Consider the following 12,224-nt stretch of genomic DNA (forward strand, 5'->3'; position numbering starts at 1 on the left):
CTGTAAATGGACTGATTTGTATTTTAATACCACAAACTGTAGTGGATTCACTGATCAATGTCCTAATAATACACCAAGATTAAGTAAATAAAAATATTAAATGACATATTTTAAAATACACACATACATGATGGATTTTTTTCATTATTTTGAATAATTCCTGAGAATCCACTAATTCCTTTAGGATTTGCACAAAGGCTGTATTCGGCCAATGGAGTCGAATAAAACTGTAGGCTATACGAAAATTAGCCATGGTTTTATTGTAGTAAAAGTGTAGTAACCATGTTTTTTTTTTTTTTTTTTTTTTTTTTGGCGTATGCTATTGATTACTATTTGTTTAAGTACAGTTTTACTTAAATAACACAGTTAAACTATGGTTAGTGTATCAAAACCATGGTTAATTTGTGGTTACCATGACTAAACTATAATAATCGTGCTTTGGGGTTTAATATGTAGTAAAATCTGTGATTTTCCATCGCCTTGTTTCCGCCCATATCATCGGGGTGTCCGCCTTGTTCGAGGGGCTGGTCGTAGAGGTCCGATGCGTCACGATTATTTGGGCCTTTTGCACCCAGTGGCAGGGAAGCGCCCGATTTTTTTTCTCCCTGCCTTAAAACGTCCTGTGTATATTTATTGCAAGCGTGGATCTTCGGGAAAACAAGGTATCAAAGGAAAAACGCGACCCAAAGTAGGTTAAAGCCAGTGAGGTGGCGGCGGCTGCTGCCTCTTAGCGCAATGGCTACAGTTTAGCGTACTGGTAAACAAATTTGCATGGGCTTTGCGTATCATTTGCACGTAGTTCTGCAGACGCGTTATTAATTTGGAGATTTTGCATGTGTGTTTTGTGAGTCATATAAAATGTAGCGATTGCAGACGGGAAGATTGAAATAACGTTAGAGAAGAGCATTAGCAGCAATGGCTAGCTCTGACTGCAAGTGTGCATCGGTCAAAAGCTAGCTTAAGTTTTTTTACACACAATCTGCGAATAAAAAGCAATGGAACCGTTTTATTCTAGGCCTAACGTTCTGGCTATGCATATGGATTTCTAATACACGAAGCATGGCTTATTTTCTGCATCAGTCAAAGAATTAAGATCATCAAAGGAAATTCCAAATGTCTTCCTTTTTTCCCGGCTAACGTTAGCAGGCAGTCGGCTTTACTATTCGTTTTTAGATTCTTAGTGTGTGCATTGCATGGCATGATTATTTGTGCTTTATTAATATTGTATTTCATACATATACTGTTCTTGTCACGTGTGTGTGAGCATGTTGGAATGGGAATTTTGATTTGGATTCAGTTACATTGGACTATAACAGTGATACACGTGATTGTTTTTGTCTTTCCTTCTGAGTTTATTCCATAATCATTATTAACAAAACTCAGGGCTCCCACAAGATAGCAGACAAATTATTAAGTTGGCAAAAAGCCATGGAAAATATGTATTTTTCTTCTTCTAGTTGATCTTGGCTTATAATTTTATCAGCTAGAATGGGCTTTTTTTTCTCAGTGAGATCTAAATAATGCAGTGGTTCTTTCTGACCTCCTATCTGTAAAATTAATTTCTGTCCTTTCAGTAACTATTCTTCAATTAAAACAAAATAAATATGAGGTAGGTTTACTTGTATGTCGTCTTCAGTGACATGAAAGGGTTAGTTCATCGAAAAACCAAAATTATGTCATTAATAACTCACCCTCATGTCGTTCCAAACCAGTGAGACCTTCGTTTATCTTTGGAACACAGTTTAAGATATTTTAGATTTAGTCCGAGAGCTCTCAGTCCCTTCATTGAAGCTGTGTGTACGGTATACTGTCCATGTCCAGAAAGGTAAGAAAAACATCTTCAAAGTAGTCCATGTGACATCAGAGGGTCAGTTAGAATTTTTTGAAGCATCAAAAATACATTTTGGTGATTCGTTCGAATGATTCGTTCGTGATCTGGATATCACAAAGTGCCTTGTTTTGAACTCGCTCACAACAAGACACGGAAGAGAAGACAATGATGAACAAAGACATCGTTTTTGCTATTTTTGGACCAAAATGTATTTTTGATGCTTAACAAATTCTAACTGACCCTCTGCTGTCACATGGACTACTTTGAAGATGTTTTTCTTACCTTTCTGGACATGGACAGTATACCGTACACACAACTTCAATGAAGGGACTGAGAGCTCTCGGACTATATCTAAAATATTTTAAACTGTGTTCCGAAGATAAACAGAGGTCTTACGGGTTTGGAATGACATGAGGGTGAGTTATTAATAACATAATTTTTTTCGATGAACTAACCCTTTAATTTAAATTACAGTTTTTGTAAAATAATGTATTTTGGATAGTTTTTTGTCCCTCTTGGCTGAGATTAGAACCATTGATGCAATGTTATATTAGTACTTGTATTATGATTTACAAAATCAGTAACTAGTGATCTTTTTCCAAAAGATGTGGGAGTCCCTAGTAATTCTTACGTAAATGATTTGCTTTGTGTAATAACACACTGTTTTTCTTATTGCAGGTATGCATTTGGAGACAATTTTTTGTAGTTTACTGGAGAACATTTCAGATGCACCCCGCTCACATCATGAGCAAGCTTACCCAAAAATCTTGAACCTCCCCACAAGACTATTTTAGTATAATTTCTTACCTTTCTAATGAACTGACTATTGCTTGTTGGAACATTTCCGTGCATTCAGGCCCCAAAGTGCTGATCTCTAAAAGCTGAATTCATACATGTACAGTGGAACAATGACAGAAGCATGGCAACAGCAACATGCAGTGGCCCCTCCTCCTGTTGGGCACCCCCTTTTACAAGGGGCAGAGAATGCTTTGGGCAGTGCTGCATATGGCATTGTCCTACAGGCAGACCCTGCTTTACAGCAGCCTCAGCATAGCCAGCATGCACAGCAGCACCCACTGCCAGCTCAGCAGCCTCAGCTGCAGGTGGGAAGTGAAGGTGGCCACAAATGTGGTGCGTGTGGCCATGATATTTCGCACTTGGCCAATCCCCATGAGCACCAATGCATGGTTAACCAGGACCGTTCGTTCCAGTGCACCCAGTGCATGAAGATCTTCAACCAAGCAACGGATCTTCTAGAGCATCAGTGTGTTCAGGTTGAGCAGAAGCCGTTTGTGTGTGGTGTGTGCAAAATGGGATTCTCCCTTCTCACGTCTTTGGCACAACATCATAATGAGCACAACACTGGAAACAATCCAATGAAGTGCTCTATTTGTGAAAAAACATACCGCCCAGACTCTGCCTCTTCTAACCCTCAGCAACCCTCTACTGCTGAGACGTCCAGTGATGGGGCAGCCATGGGTTCTTCTTCCACTACAGCTTTCCAGGACTCCGACCGTCCATATAAGTGCTCGGTGTGCAATAAAGCATTTCGCCACCTTTCTGAACTCTCCCGTCATGAAAGAGTGCACACGGGTGAGAAACCCTACAAGTGCGACACTTGTGATAAGACCTTTAGTCAAGCTTCTCATCTGGCGCACCACCAGCGCACTCACAGTGCTGATCGCCCGTATAAATGTGCCGTTTGCGAGAAAACCTTCAAGCACAGGCAGCACCTGGTACGGCACATGTACGCTCACTCTGGTGAGCACCTTTTCAAGTGCAACCTGTGCGAGCTTCATTTCAAGGAGTCGTCTGAACTGCTGCACCACCAGTGCCAGCCAGCTGGAGAGCGTCCCTTCCGCTGCACAGCATGTGGGAAAAGCTTCAAACGGCCCTCGGACCTAAGGCAGCACGAGCGCACTCACTCCGAAGAGAGGCCTTTCCAGTGTGAGGAGTGTCAGATGAGCTTTAAGCAGCAGTACGCACTTGTTCGCCACCGTCGTACGCACAAAAACCCAGCAGATCGCCCTTTCAAGTGCAATCAGTGTGACAAAGGTTTCCTGCAGCCTTCCCACCTGCTGTACCACCAGCATGTCCACGGTATCGAGAGTCTGTTCAAATGTGCCGCTTGCCAAAAGGGCTTCAGACAATCCGGGGAACTTCTAAGGCACAAGTGTACAGAATCAAACTCTGGATCTAATGCTGTGGAGAAGCCGTACAAATGTGACGTGTGTGGGAAGGGCTACAAAAAGTCGTCAACGTTACAGAGGCACCAGAACTCCCACTGCACCGAAAAGCCGCTGAAGTGCTCGCTCTGCGGCCGCCGCTTTCAGTCCTCGTCTGATTTTGTGCAGCACCGATGCGACCCTGCTCGGGAGAAGCCGATGAAATGCGCGGACTGCGAGAGGCGCTTTAAATATTCATCCGAGCTGCAGAGACATCGAAGAGTCCATACAGGAGAGAAACCCTTCAAGTGTCCCACCTGTGACAAGGGATTCAAACAGCGGGAACACTTAGCCAAACACGGCATTGTCCACTCCCGTGAAGCCCAGTTCAAGTGTGTCTGGTGTGGAGAGTGTTTTGGAGAGCTTGGAGCCCTTCAAGAACATACAGTTCAACACACTGCAGAAGGAGGGGGTTATCCTGCGTCCTCGTGCATAGAGTAGTTACTGTCTGCTTTTGCTCCTTACCAAGCAAAAATACACTTTGCATGCAATAGCAACATTGCGATTTACTTGCGTATATTTAGCAAAATCGTCCCATTTCAAGCATTGCAGTACTTGTTGGACTGGTAAGGAACTACGTAATGTGTCAGCTTGTAAAAGTCTTGATGTACCGTTAGGTAGATTTTGGCAACATTGCGTATACACCACATTCAGAAACTTTCCACATTTCTGTACCAACCACATTGACGAACAGAACCGCACACAAAAGTGGTTGCTACTCAAAAATAAGCTTGTAAAAATGAACTATTTTGTCTCATGTGCAACCCATTATTCATACACCATGTGCTTGGTGTTTCAGACAACTGGAACTGAAGATATAGGTTGATTTCTGCATTGTATCTAACATTCATTTTGTCTAAAACGAGGAGAATGCAGTAATGTACCTATCAGTGACAGCTTTTCCAGAATGACACAAATTGGTACGCAAGATGTTAACAACCAGGATCTGCTTTTTGGTCTTCGTGCAATTGACCACAACTAGATGTTTCATTACATTGGTTTTGTTTATGTTTTGTTCTGAATAACTTTTAAATGAACTGCCTTTCTTCCAGTGTCTCCATCTCATGCTTCCATGTTAGCTATGGAACACTGTATGGCCATCTGGACTATATACAGTAGTGATTGTATGTATTCGTAATGTATAACTCCCATCACCTAACCCATGGTGTAACAGGGTATATGTATGCATGAATAGCCTAAATAATTTATACAGTTTGTTGTAATCTGTCATTAGTGCAAACTGCTATGTTAAGTTGTAGACAAAGGACTACACACACACACACAAAATATATATATTAGCCATTCTTTTTCTCTAGTGCATTTTGACTCCGCTCTGATAATGACGCAATAGTTTGCAAGCAGTTCTGAGAGTAAATTTACAGTAGTTCAAAGATTAACAGTTACTTTTTAACTGCCAGGCAACAGAGAACAACAATGAAGTATTTTTGTTTGCAGATTGCAAACAGATGTTGTTGTGTTAGCTAAACGATGCTGTAGAATTTGTAAAGTTATCTGTACATGGATGTTTTGTATCGCTTTGACATTAGTACAAGTGCTAGGATTTAGTATCTGTTTGTGTATCATCATACTGTAGACTGTGCATGTGATTGTTTCCTCTTGTGAGGATATGTTGGTTCTGTTTCGGTGGATTATTCTTTTGACACAGACAACTTGTTCAGTTTCTCTGCCACAAATTATTTCTTTGTTTGAAGAAATCTTCAGTTGGTATTACATTTTGTGCTTTCCGAACTGGATCGTTTGACGGTAAAACCTTTGATTTGAATTAAAATATTAAACCACAGATAAGATTGGACGCAGCTTTTGTAATTATAAAAATAAAGAAATAATTTTAAACAAATTTAAGAGTAAAAATACATGTAATGTGTTTAAATGAATCTAAAAATGCAGTATTAAGTAGTAGTATAGGGTTTTATTTTAAACTTCAGAAACCTCTTACGATGCAGTGTCTAAATGTCTAAGCACATGAATTGAATCCATATTAATGATACGTTGTATTATCCTAACAGCTTGAATGTAAACATTGCAAACATTTCTTTTTCCCTTTCGATGCCTCTGCAGGCCTTATTAACATTAATGGCTTATGTATCAGTATTGTTTGTTCTGTTACATATTTGTGTACTCTCATGTGCATTAAATGCAGAGACTGAACGGTGTCGTTGCTTGTGAAGCAATATTTTTTGACGTCAAGACTGTTAGCGGGTTTTTTTTTTGGCAAAAACAGGTTATCCCACCATCCAGCACCTACTACTGTATGTCACTCTGGCCATCCCTTTAAATGTCTGTTTCTAAGACAGTGAAGAGACTAAATTTGTAAAAATGCCATTATGTGTTGTTGTTTTTCTCCCATTATCACAAAGGTGTGGCATGTCATAACTACAAGGCATTTACAAATTACATGTTTGTAAACATAGCTAACCGTTGTATTATTTTGGGACCAAATGGTAAAATTACTACACACCACGTGGAACTTTCAGATTGATTTGACTGTAAAAAGTGTACTCTTCAGTGTAGTGAAATAGTTGAAGAGAATAATATAATTTGGACATTAATACAGCTATCCTACATTTGTTTGTTTTTTACAATTTAAACTTTTACACCTGTTATTGTTACACTATTGTGGTATAGATGTTTTGTTTTATCCCACCAATTAAACTATATTTGTAAAAGGTATCAGACTGACTATTATAAATACTGCCGCTGAACATTGGTACAGTGTTTTAACCGAAGTAGTACTAGTATGCTGACAAAAATGAAAAATTGCATTTATCTATTACTTCCTGTGTCTTATTCAGCAACCAGGATGACTACCAGCTTGTGCGAAAGCTTGGAAGAGGCAAATACAGTGAAGTGTTTGAGGCCATCAACATCAACAGCAACGACAGAGTAGTTGTTAAAATCCTAAAGGTAAAAATACCCGGTCTCTCATTGAGCATCAGGTAGAAGCTTTTTATTTCTTTTGTAAAAAGATCAGGTTCACCCAAAAATGATTTTGTCTCATTTAATTCCAAACCCCATCTAGACTTTTTTTGGAACATCTAAAAGTCTGTCATGAATGTACATGTACATACAGTATATAGAGCACATTAAATATACTAATCACAGGCTGAAGCATGTTTGCATAAAGTGCAGGAGCCAGGGATGTTTGTTTTTGTGTGGCAAGGATGCACGGTTGAGTTTACCCTATTTGATGTGCTTTATGAATGTGCGTTGGTCAATGTTTATATGTGAATAAACAATAAAGACTTAAAATAAATCTATTTGTCTTATGAAGTGGAAGACTTTGATGAAACCACTCGGTTCATGTGGATTTCTTTTACTTTTACATCACATAGACTTCCAGTGGTCGGACAAAATTGAATTGTGTTTCAAAGATGATTGGGATGAAAAGATAAAACAAATGTATTTTATTTATTTTGTGTATGTGTCATTTTTAGTCTTGAATGAGCTTACTTTTTAATGTTTGCTTTACTTTTGCAGCCTGTTAAAAAGAAGAAGATTAAGCGTGAGATCAAAATTCTGGAGAACTTAAGAGGAGGAACCAACATCATTCGTCTTGTAGACACAGTGAAGGATCCTGTGGTAAATTTAGCTCTTGTGATATGCAACTGTTTCCCACAGTCGCAACATATAAATTATTATTATTATTTTTTAATAATTTGTTGTCAGTAGGCCCACAACTGTCTGCAGATTTGTATAAAATTGCATTTAGTGACATTAGCAATAAAAAAAATATATTTTCCCAAAATTTTATAATGCTTTTATCTACCACTAACAGTGTAGTACGTTTGTTTCAGTTCCATTTACCACATTGTATCATATTGAAATCAGTCCCAGAACTGGCAGATTTATAATCCAGTTATAGTGTTATCCATAACTGCTTCTAAATTGGGGTTAATCATTTGTGTCAAAAAAGGTAAACCAACACAATGTCTGCTGTATGTATACATTCCATCTTTGTTTTGTTATATTTTTATGCTTTTTTGTTTTCTCTTTTGGTATTCCACAGTCTAGAACGCCAGCCCTTGTGTTTGAGTACATCAATAACACAGACTTCAAGGTACCACTTATGAAATATATATATATATATATATATATATATATATATATATATATATATATATATATATATATATATATATAAATTTGTCTACTGTATACATGTACTGCATTAGGTTAACCAAGACTCATCTTAGTACTTGCTTATTATTGCTCTTTTGTTGACTTTGATTGCTTTTGTTGTCCTCACTTGGAAGACATCTGCTGAATGACTAAACGTGTGTGCGTGTTTAAGAAGTGTGTGTGTGTGTATATATATATATATATATATATATATATATATAAAATGAACTACTTTTGTCTGATCACATTTGGATATCATCAATAAAAGGAGTTAAACTGAAAAGTGCAGCTTCTAGTATCTCTCATGATGTTTTCCGATTTGTAGGATCTCTATCAGAGACTAACAGACTTCGATATCCGGTTCTACTTGTATGAACTTCTAAAGGTAAGAATGCTCTGATGTAGCTGAAATAAGATTACACTGTCATTTATTTTGAACAGGAGAGTGCGTCATGTGCATCTGCTTTGTCTCTATGCAGGCACTGGACTACTCTCATAGCATGGGCATCATGCATCGGGATGTCAAACCTCATAATGTCATGATAGACCACCAAATGAGAAAGGTGAAGTCAGATAACAGCTTTGGAGATTCGTTCTTGAATCTGTTCCTTGCTAGTGACTGGGGATCAATGTTGGTGACCTGCTTTATTTGTTTATTTCTTTTTATTTGTACCTGGTGTAGTTGCGGCTAATAGATTGGGGTCTTGCTGAGTTTTACCATCCCACGCAGGAATACAATGTAAGGGTCGCCTCAAGATCATATAAGGGACCAGAACTACTGGTTGACTATCAGGTATGATGTTTTGTAATCATTACGTATTTTACAGTGTCATGTGTTTTTGACTTATTCAGACTGTAATTGTTTCTCATGGGGATGTAAGGCAATTTTACAATTTTACAATCCTAGGGGTTTAAATTGCCATTTAAAAGCAGAATTTTGTTGTTTTTCTCCCACCACCCACGTAAAAATTCCCAGCCAAGTTTTTGAAAACACCATGGTTGTTTTAATATTTAGTTCAGTCATTTAAAAAAAAAATCCTTTTTCACAACTGCCAAGCACCTTATGTAAAACTGATGCACTTTACAGTAATGTACACGTTTTTTAAATCTGAACATTTATTACTAAAATGCTGGAAACTCTTAAACTTTAAAATTAACCATTAGAGTATGCAGTACATATTTAAAATATTTATGTACATAGATTAGATGTGTTTGTGTGTGTGTGTATATGGTTTGTACTACTAATTATTTTGTTTGTTCAAATGGGTCAAATTTTTACCTTATGTACATTTTTTGATCTTTTAAAATTACATTTATAATTTTGAAAGAAAATGCAAGACAGAAAAGCATTTAAACTATAGAGTCTCAAGCTTTCTGTTATATTTAAATAATCAAATAATGAATACGATATTATGGATTCAATTTTAAAATCTTTATTGTAAAAAATATTCAATAAAATATGCCTTTTTTTAATTGTCCCAGCAAAAACAGACAGCTGTTTAAAGCCGACAATCATATGATTACCATTTGAGCAGCGTGTTCCCAGGTTTGCAGGTTCCGCTGGAGGTGCCAGGCAGATTTATTTTTACAGATGTTCCCTCCCAATAGGGCTTTTATTGAACAGACAAGACCAGATTTTAGGAGCCAGTCTTATATGGAGTCTTACTTGTTTCAACATTACCATCAGACATCGCAGTTAAGTCTCCCAAATGATTTGCAGATGTATGACTACAGTTTGGACATGTGGAGCTTAGGCTGTATGTTAGCCAGTATGATCTTCCAGAAAGAGCCATTTTTCCATGGTCAAGACAACTATGACCAGGTATGACTTTTCCTTCTTCTGGAAAAAAAAAAATTGCAATATGTAGTTTTTAAATATTCAGTATGCTAACAGCAGAATCTTTCCTGCAGTTGGTCAGAATTGCCAAGGTTCTTGGAACAGAAGAGCTCTTCAGCTACCTGAACAAGTATCACATTGAGCTGGACACACGTTTCAAAGATCTGCTTGGCCAGTGAGTCTGTGAATTATTGACAGTGATTGTCACATTAGTCCATTGTTAAGGAACTTTGTACAATATTTTAGTGAATTCTACATATTGATTTTAAATGATTTCTTATTGAAACTAAAAAAATCTTTAGGCAGACCCGTAAGCGCTGGGAGAACTTTGTTCAGCCAGAGAATCAGCATTTGGTGAGCCCAGAGGCTTTGGATTTGCTGGATAAACTCCTGCGTTACGATCATCAACAGAGACTGACTGCCCAAGAGGCCATGGAACACCCTTACTTTTGTGAGCCAGCTTTCCTTATGTGCTTTGATTTATTGATTTCTCAAGTTTTTTTTTATTATTATATTCACTTCCAGTTTGGGGTGTGGAATTTTTTTTTTTTTTTATGGTTTTGAAATAAGTCTCACCAAGGCTGCATCTATTTGATCAAAAACTCAGTAAAATGTAGTAATGTGAAATATAATAAATGAAGAACCATTACTTAAGGATATTTATAAAAAAAAAAAAAAAAAAAACGTGTTCGATATTCAGCCTTCGGCCCAGTGTTTCATTTTGAGAATTTTCATTTCGGTGCATCCATACTTTATGTATAATGTTCTATAAAGGGTTATTAAAGTGTATAATGCATTATAATTTTTAATGATGTGTGATGTAATACATTATAAGTTGTCATAAATAATTATAACTTAATTTAAAATGCATAGTGTAACAATGAATTGATGTGTGTTGTAATGTATTAACTGTGGTTACAATTATTCATAAGATTGTAAAATGGGCATAATTAATGCATTAAAATTACCTTTATAGTACCATCATACTTAAAGGTAGTTTATCCAAAAATGAAAATTATGTCATTAATGACTCACCCTCATGTCGTTCCAAACCCGTAAGACCTCCGTTCATCTTCGGAACACAGTTTAAGATATTTTAGATTTAGTCAGAGAGCTTTCTGTCCCTCCATTGAAAATGTATGTACGGTCTACTGTCCATGTCCAGAATTTTCAATGGAGGGACAGAAAGCTCTCGGACTAAATCTAAAATATCTTAAACTGTGTTCCGAAGATGAACGGAGGTCTTACGGGTTTGTAACGACATAAGGGTGAGTCATTAGTGACATACCGTAATTTTAATATTTGGGTGAACTAACCATTTAAAGGCTTTAAGTAAAGTGTTACAAACAATCTTAATTCCAAGTTTTTGCATCCTGACATATGCATCTGACACTGCTCTATAGATCCTGTGCTGAAGGGACAGCCTCTGTCAAACTCAGAAGGCGCACTGGCAATAAGCAGCTCAACCACAACATGATGGGCAAAAGCAGGTACAGGATGTCCCAAAGTCAGTACGCTGCTGTTTTTTGATCGTTGTCTTTAATAATTTTATTCATTCTTTTAAATCTTTTTCTAGGAAAACCTTTTTACCTCAACGTGTCGTGCAGAGACATGCTGCCTTTCAGGTGTGAAGCTTCAGTTTACTGGAGCAAGAAGTTAAGCAACACAAGACTTGTACAGAATGAACACAACAGGCTGTTGTCCCTCTCCTACATTCACTTTGTATTAGTGCTGCTTGCCATTGTTATCTAGGTACCCAACTGGTATTATTCCCCCATCTCCCCCCTTTTGAGTTGGACGTCTCCATTTCATTTTTTGAACAACACTGAATTAAGCTATGATATTATGACTGGGAAAGAATGCCTGCTCTTTCCCCATGATTCTCAGGCTGTTGATGACCCATGGGGGCTCCTGATCCTGGTTGCGTTATATACTGGAAGATTGTGTTGTTCAATGACTTGCCCTGCTGATATGAGCTCAGATTATAAACTATAGTATTGTCAGGTATGGAGGCTTTACTGCAATTTATTGAAAATAAGATATATTAAATGAAACCGTTTTTAACCCGTCTCATGTTTTTTCAACACCATTTTCAGTGTGAGTTATTAGTGATAATCAGCTGTGACTGATTATCATAATGTTATTGCAATATCATAATATAGTCATATTATGAATTACTTTTAGTTACAAA

The 12,224-nt window shown here is 37.4% G+C and overlaps 2 protein-coding genes across 3 annotated transcripts; both read left to right on the forward strand.

Annotated features, from left to right (window-relative positions):
- The first annotated feature begins 484 nt into the window (after nucleotides 1–484).
- Nucleotides 485–6,747, forward strand: LOC127961112 (zinc finger protein 319). Of its 2 annotated transcripts, none has more exons than XM_052560055.1 (2): nucleotides 485–688; nucleotides 2,510–6,747. In XM_052560055.1, exon 2 carries the CDS (start codon nucleotides 2,725–2,727, stop codon nucleotides 4,495–4,497), a length of 1,773 nt encoding a protein of 590 aa, XP_052416015.1. In that variant the 5' UTR covers nucleotides 485–688; nucleotides 2,510–2,724; the 3' UTR covers nucleotides 4,498–6,747. The 2 variants fall into 2 exon arrangements, with proteins under 2 accessions (XP_052416015.1, XP_052416014.1); XM_052560054.1 differs by having other exon boundaries at nucleotides 486–662.
- On the forward strand, nucleotides 6,402–12,097 carry LOC127961914 (casein kinase II subunit alpha'). Its single transcript, XM_052561225.1, has 12 exons — nucleotides 6,402–6,434; nucleotides 6,814–6,981; nucleotides 7,555–7,656; nucleotides 8,084–8,134; nucleotides 8,522–8,581; nucleotides 8,676–8,759; nucleotides 8,879–8,989; nucleotides 9,917–10,018; nucleotides 10,108–10,208; nucleotides 10,336–10,484; nucleotides 11,437–11,523; nucleotides 11,610–12,097. The coding sequence occupies exons 1-11, from the start codon at nucleotides 6,402–6,404 to the stop codon at nucleotides 11,508–11,510; spliced, it is 1,035 nt and encodes a 344-aa protein (XP_052417185.1). The 3' UTR covers nucleotides 11,511–11,523; nucleotides 11,610–12,097.
- Nucleotides 12,098–12,224: the final 127 nt, after the last annotated feature.

The sequence above is a fragment of the Carassius gibelio genome, chromosome B7 (assembly GCF_023724105.1).
Source record: "Carassius gibelio isolate Cgi1373 ecotype wild population from Czech Republic chromosome B7, carGib1.2-hapl.c, whole genome shotgun sequence".
NCBI classification, from domain to species: domain Eukaryota; kingdom Metazoa; phylum Chordata; class Actinopteri; order Cypriniformes; family Cyprinidae; genus Carassius; species Carassius gibelio.

Bases quoted from the DNA above. Each gene is read 5' to 3' on its own strand.
- LOC127961112 (XM_052560055.1), top strand. From the start codon at position 2,725: ATGTACAGTGGAACAATGACAGAAGCATGGCAACAGCAACATGCAGTG.
- LOC127961914 (XM_052561225.1), top strand. From the start codon at position 6,402: ATGTGTTGTTGTTTTTCTCCCATTATCACAAAG. The intron at 6,982-7,554 runs GTAAAAATACCC...TTACTTTTGCAG, and splicing joins TAGTTGTTAAAATCCTAAAG to CCTGTTAAAAAGAAGAAGAT. The intron at 8,582-8,675 runs GTAAGAATGCTC...GTCTCTATGCAG, and splicing joins ACTTGTATGAACTTCTAAAG to GCACTGGACTACTCTCATAG.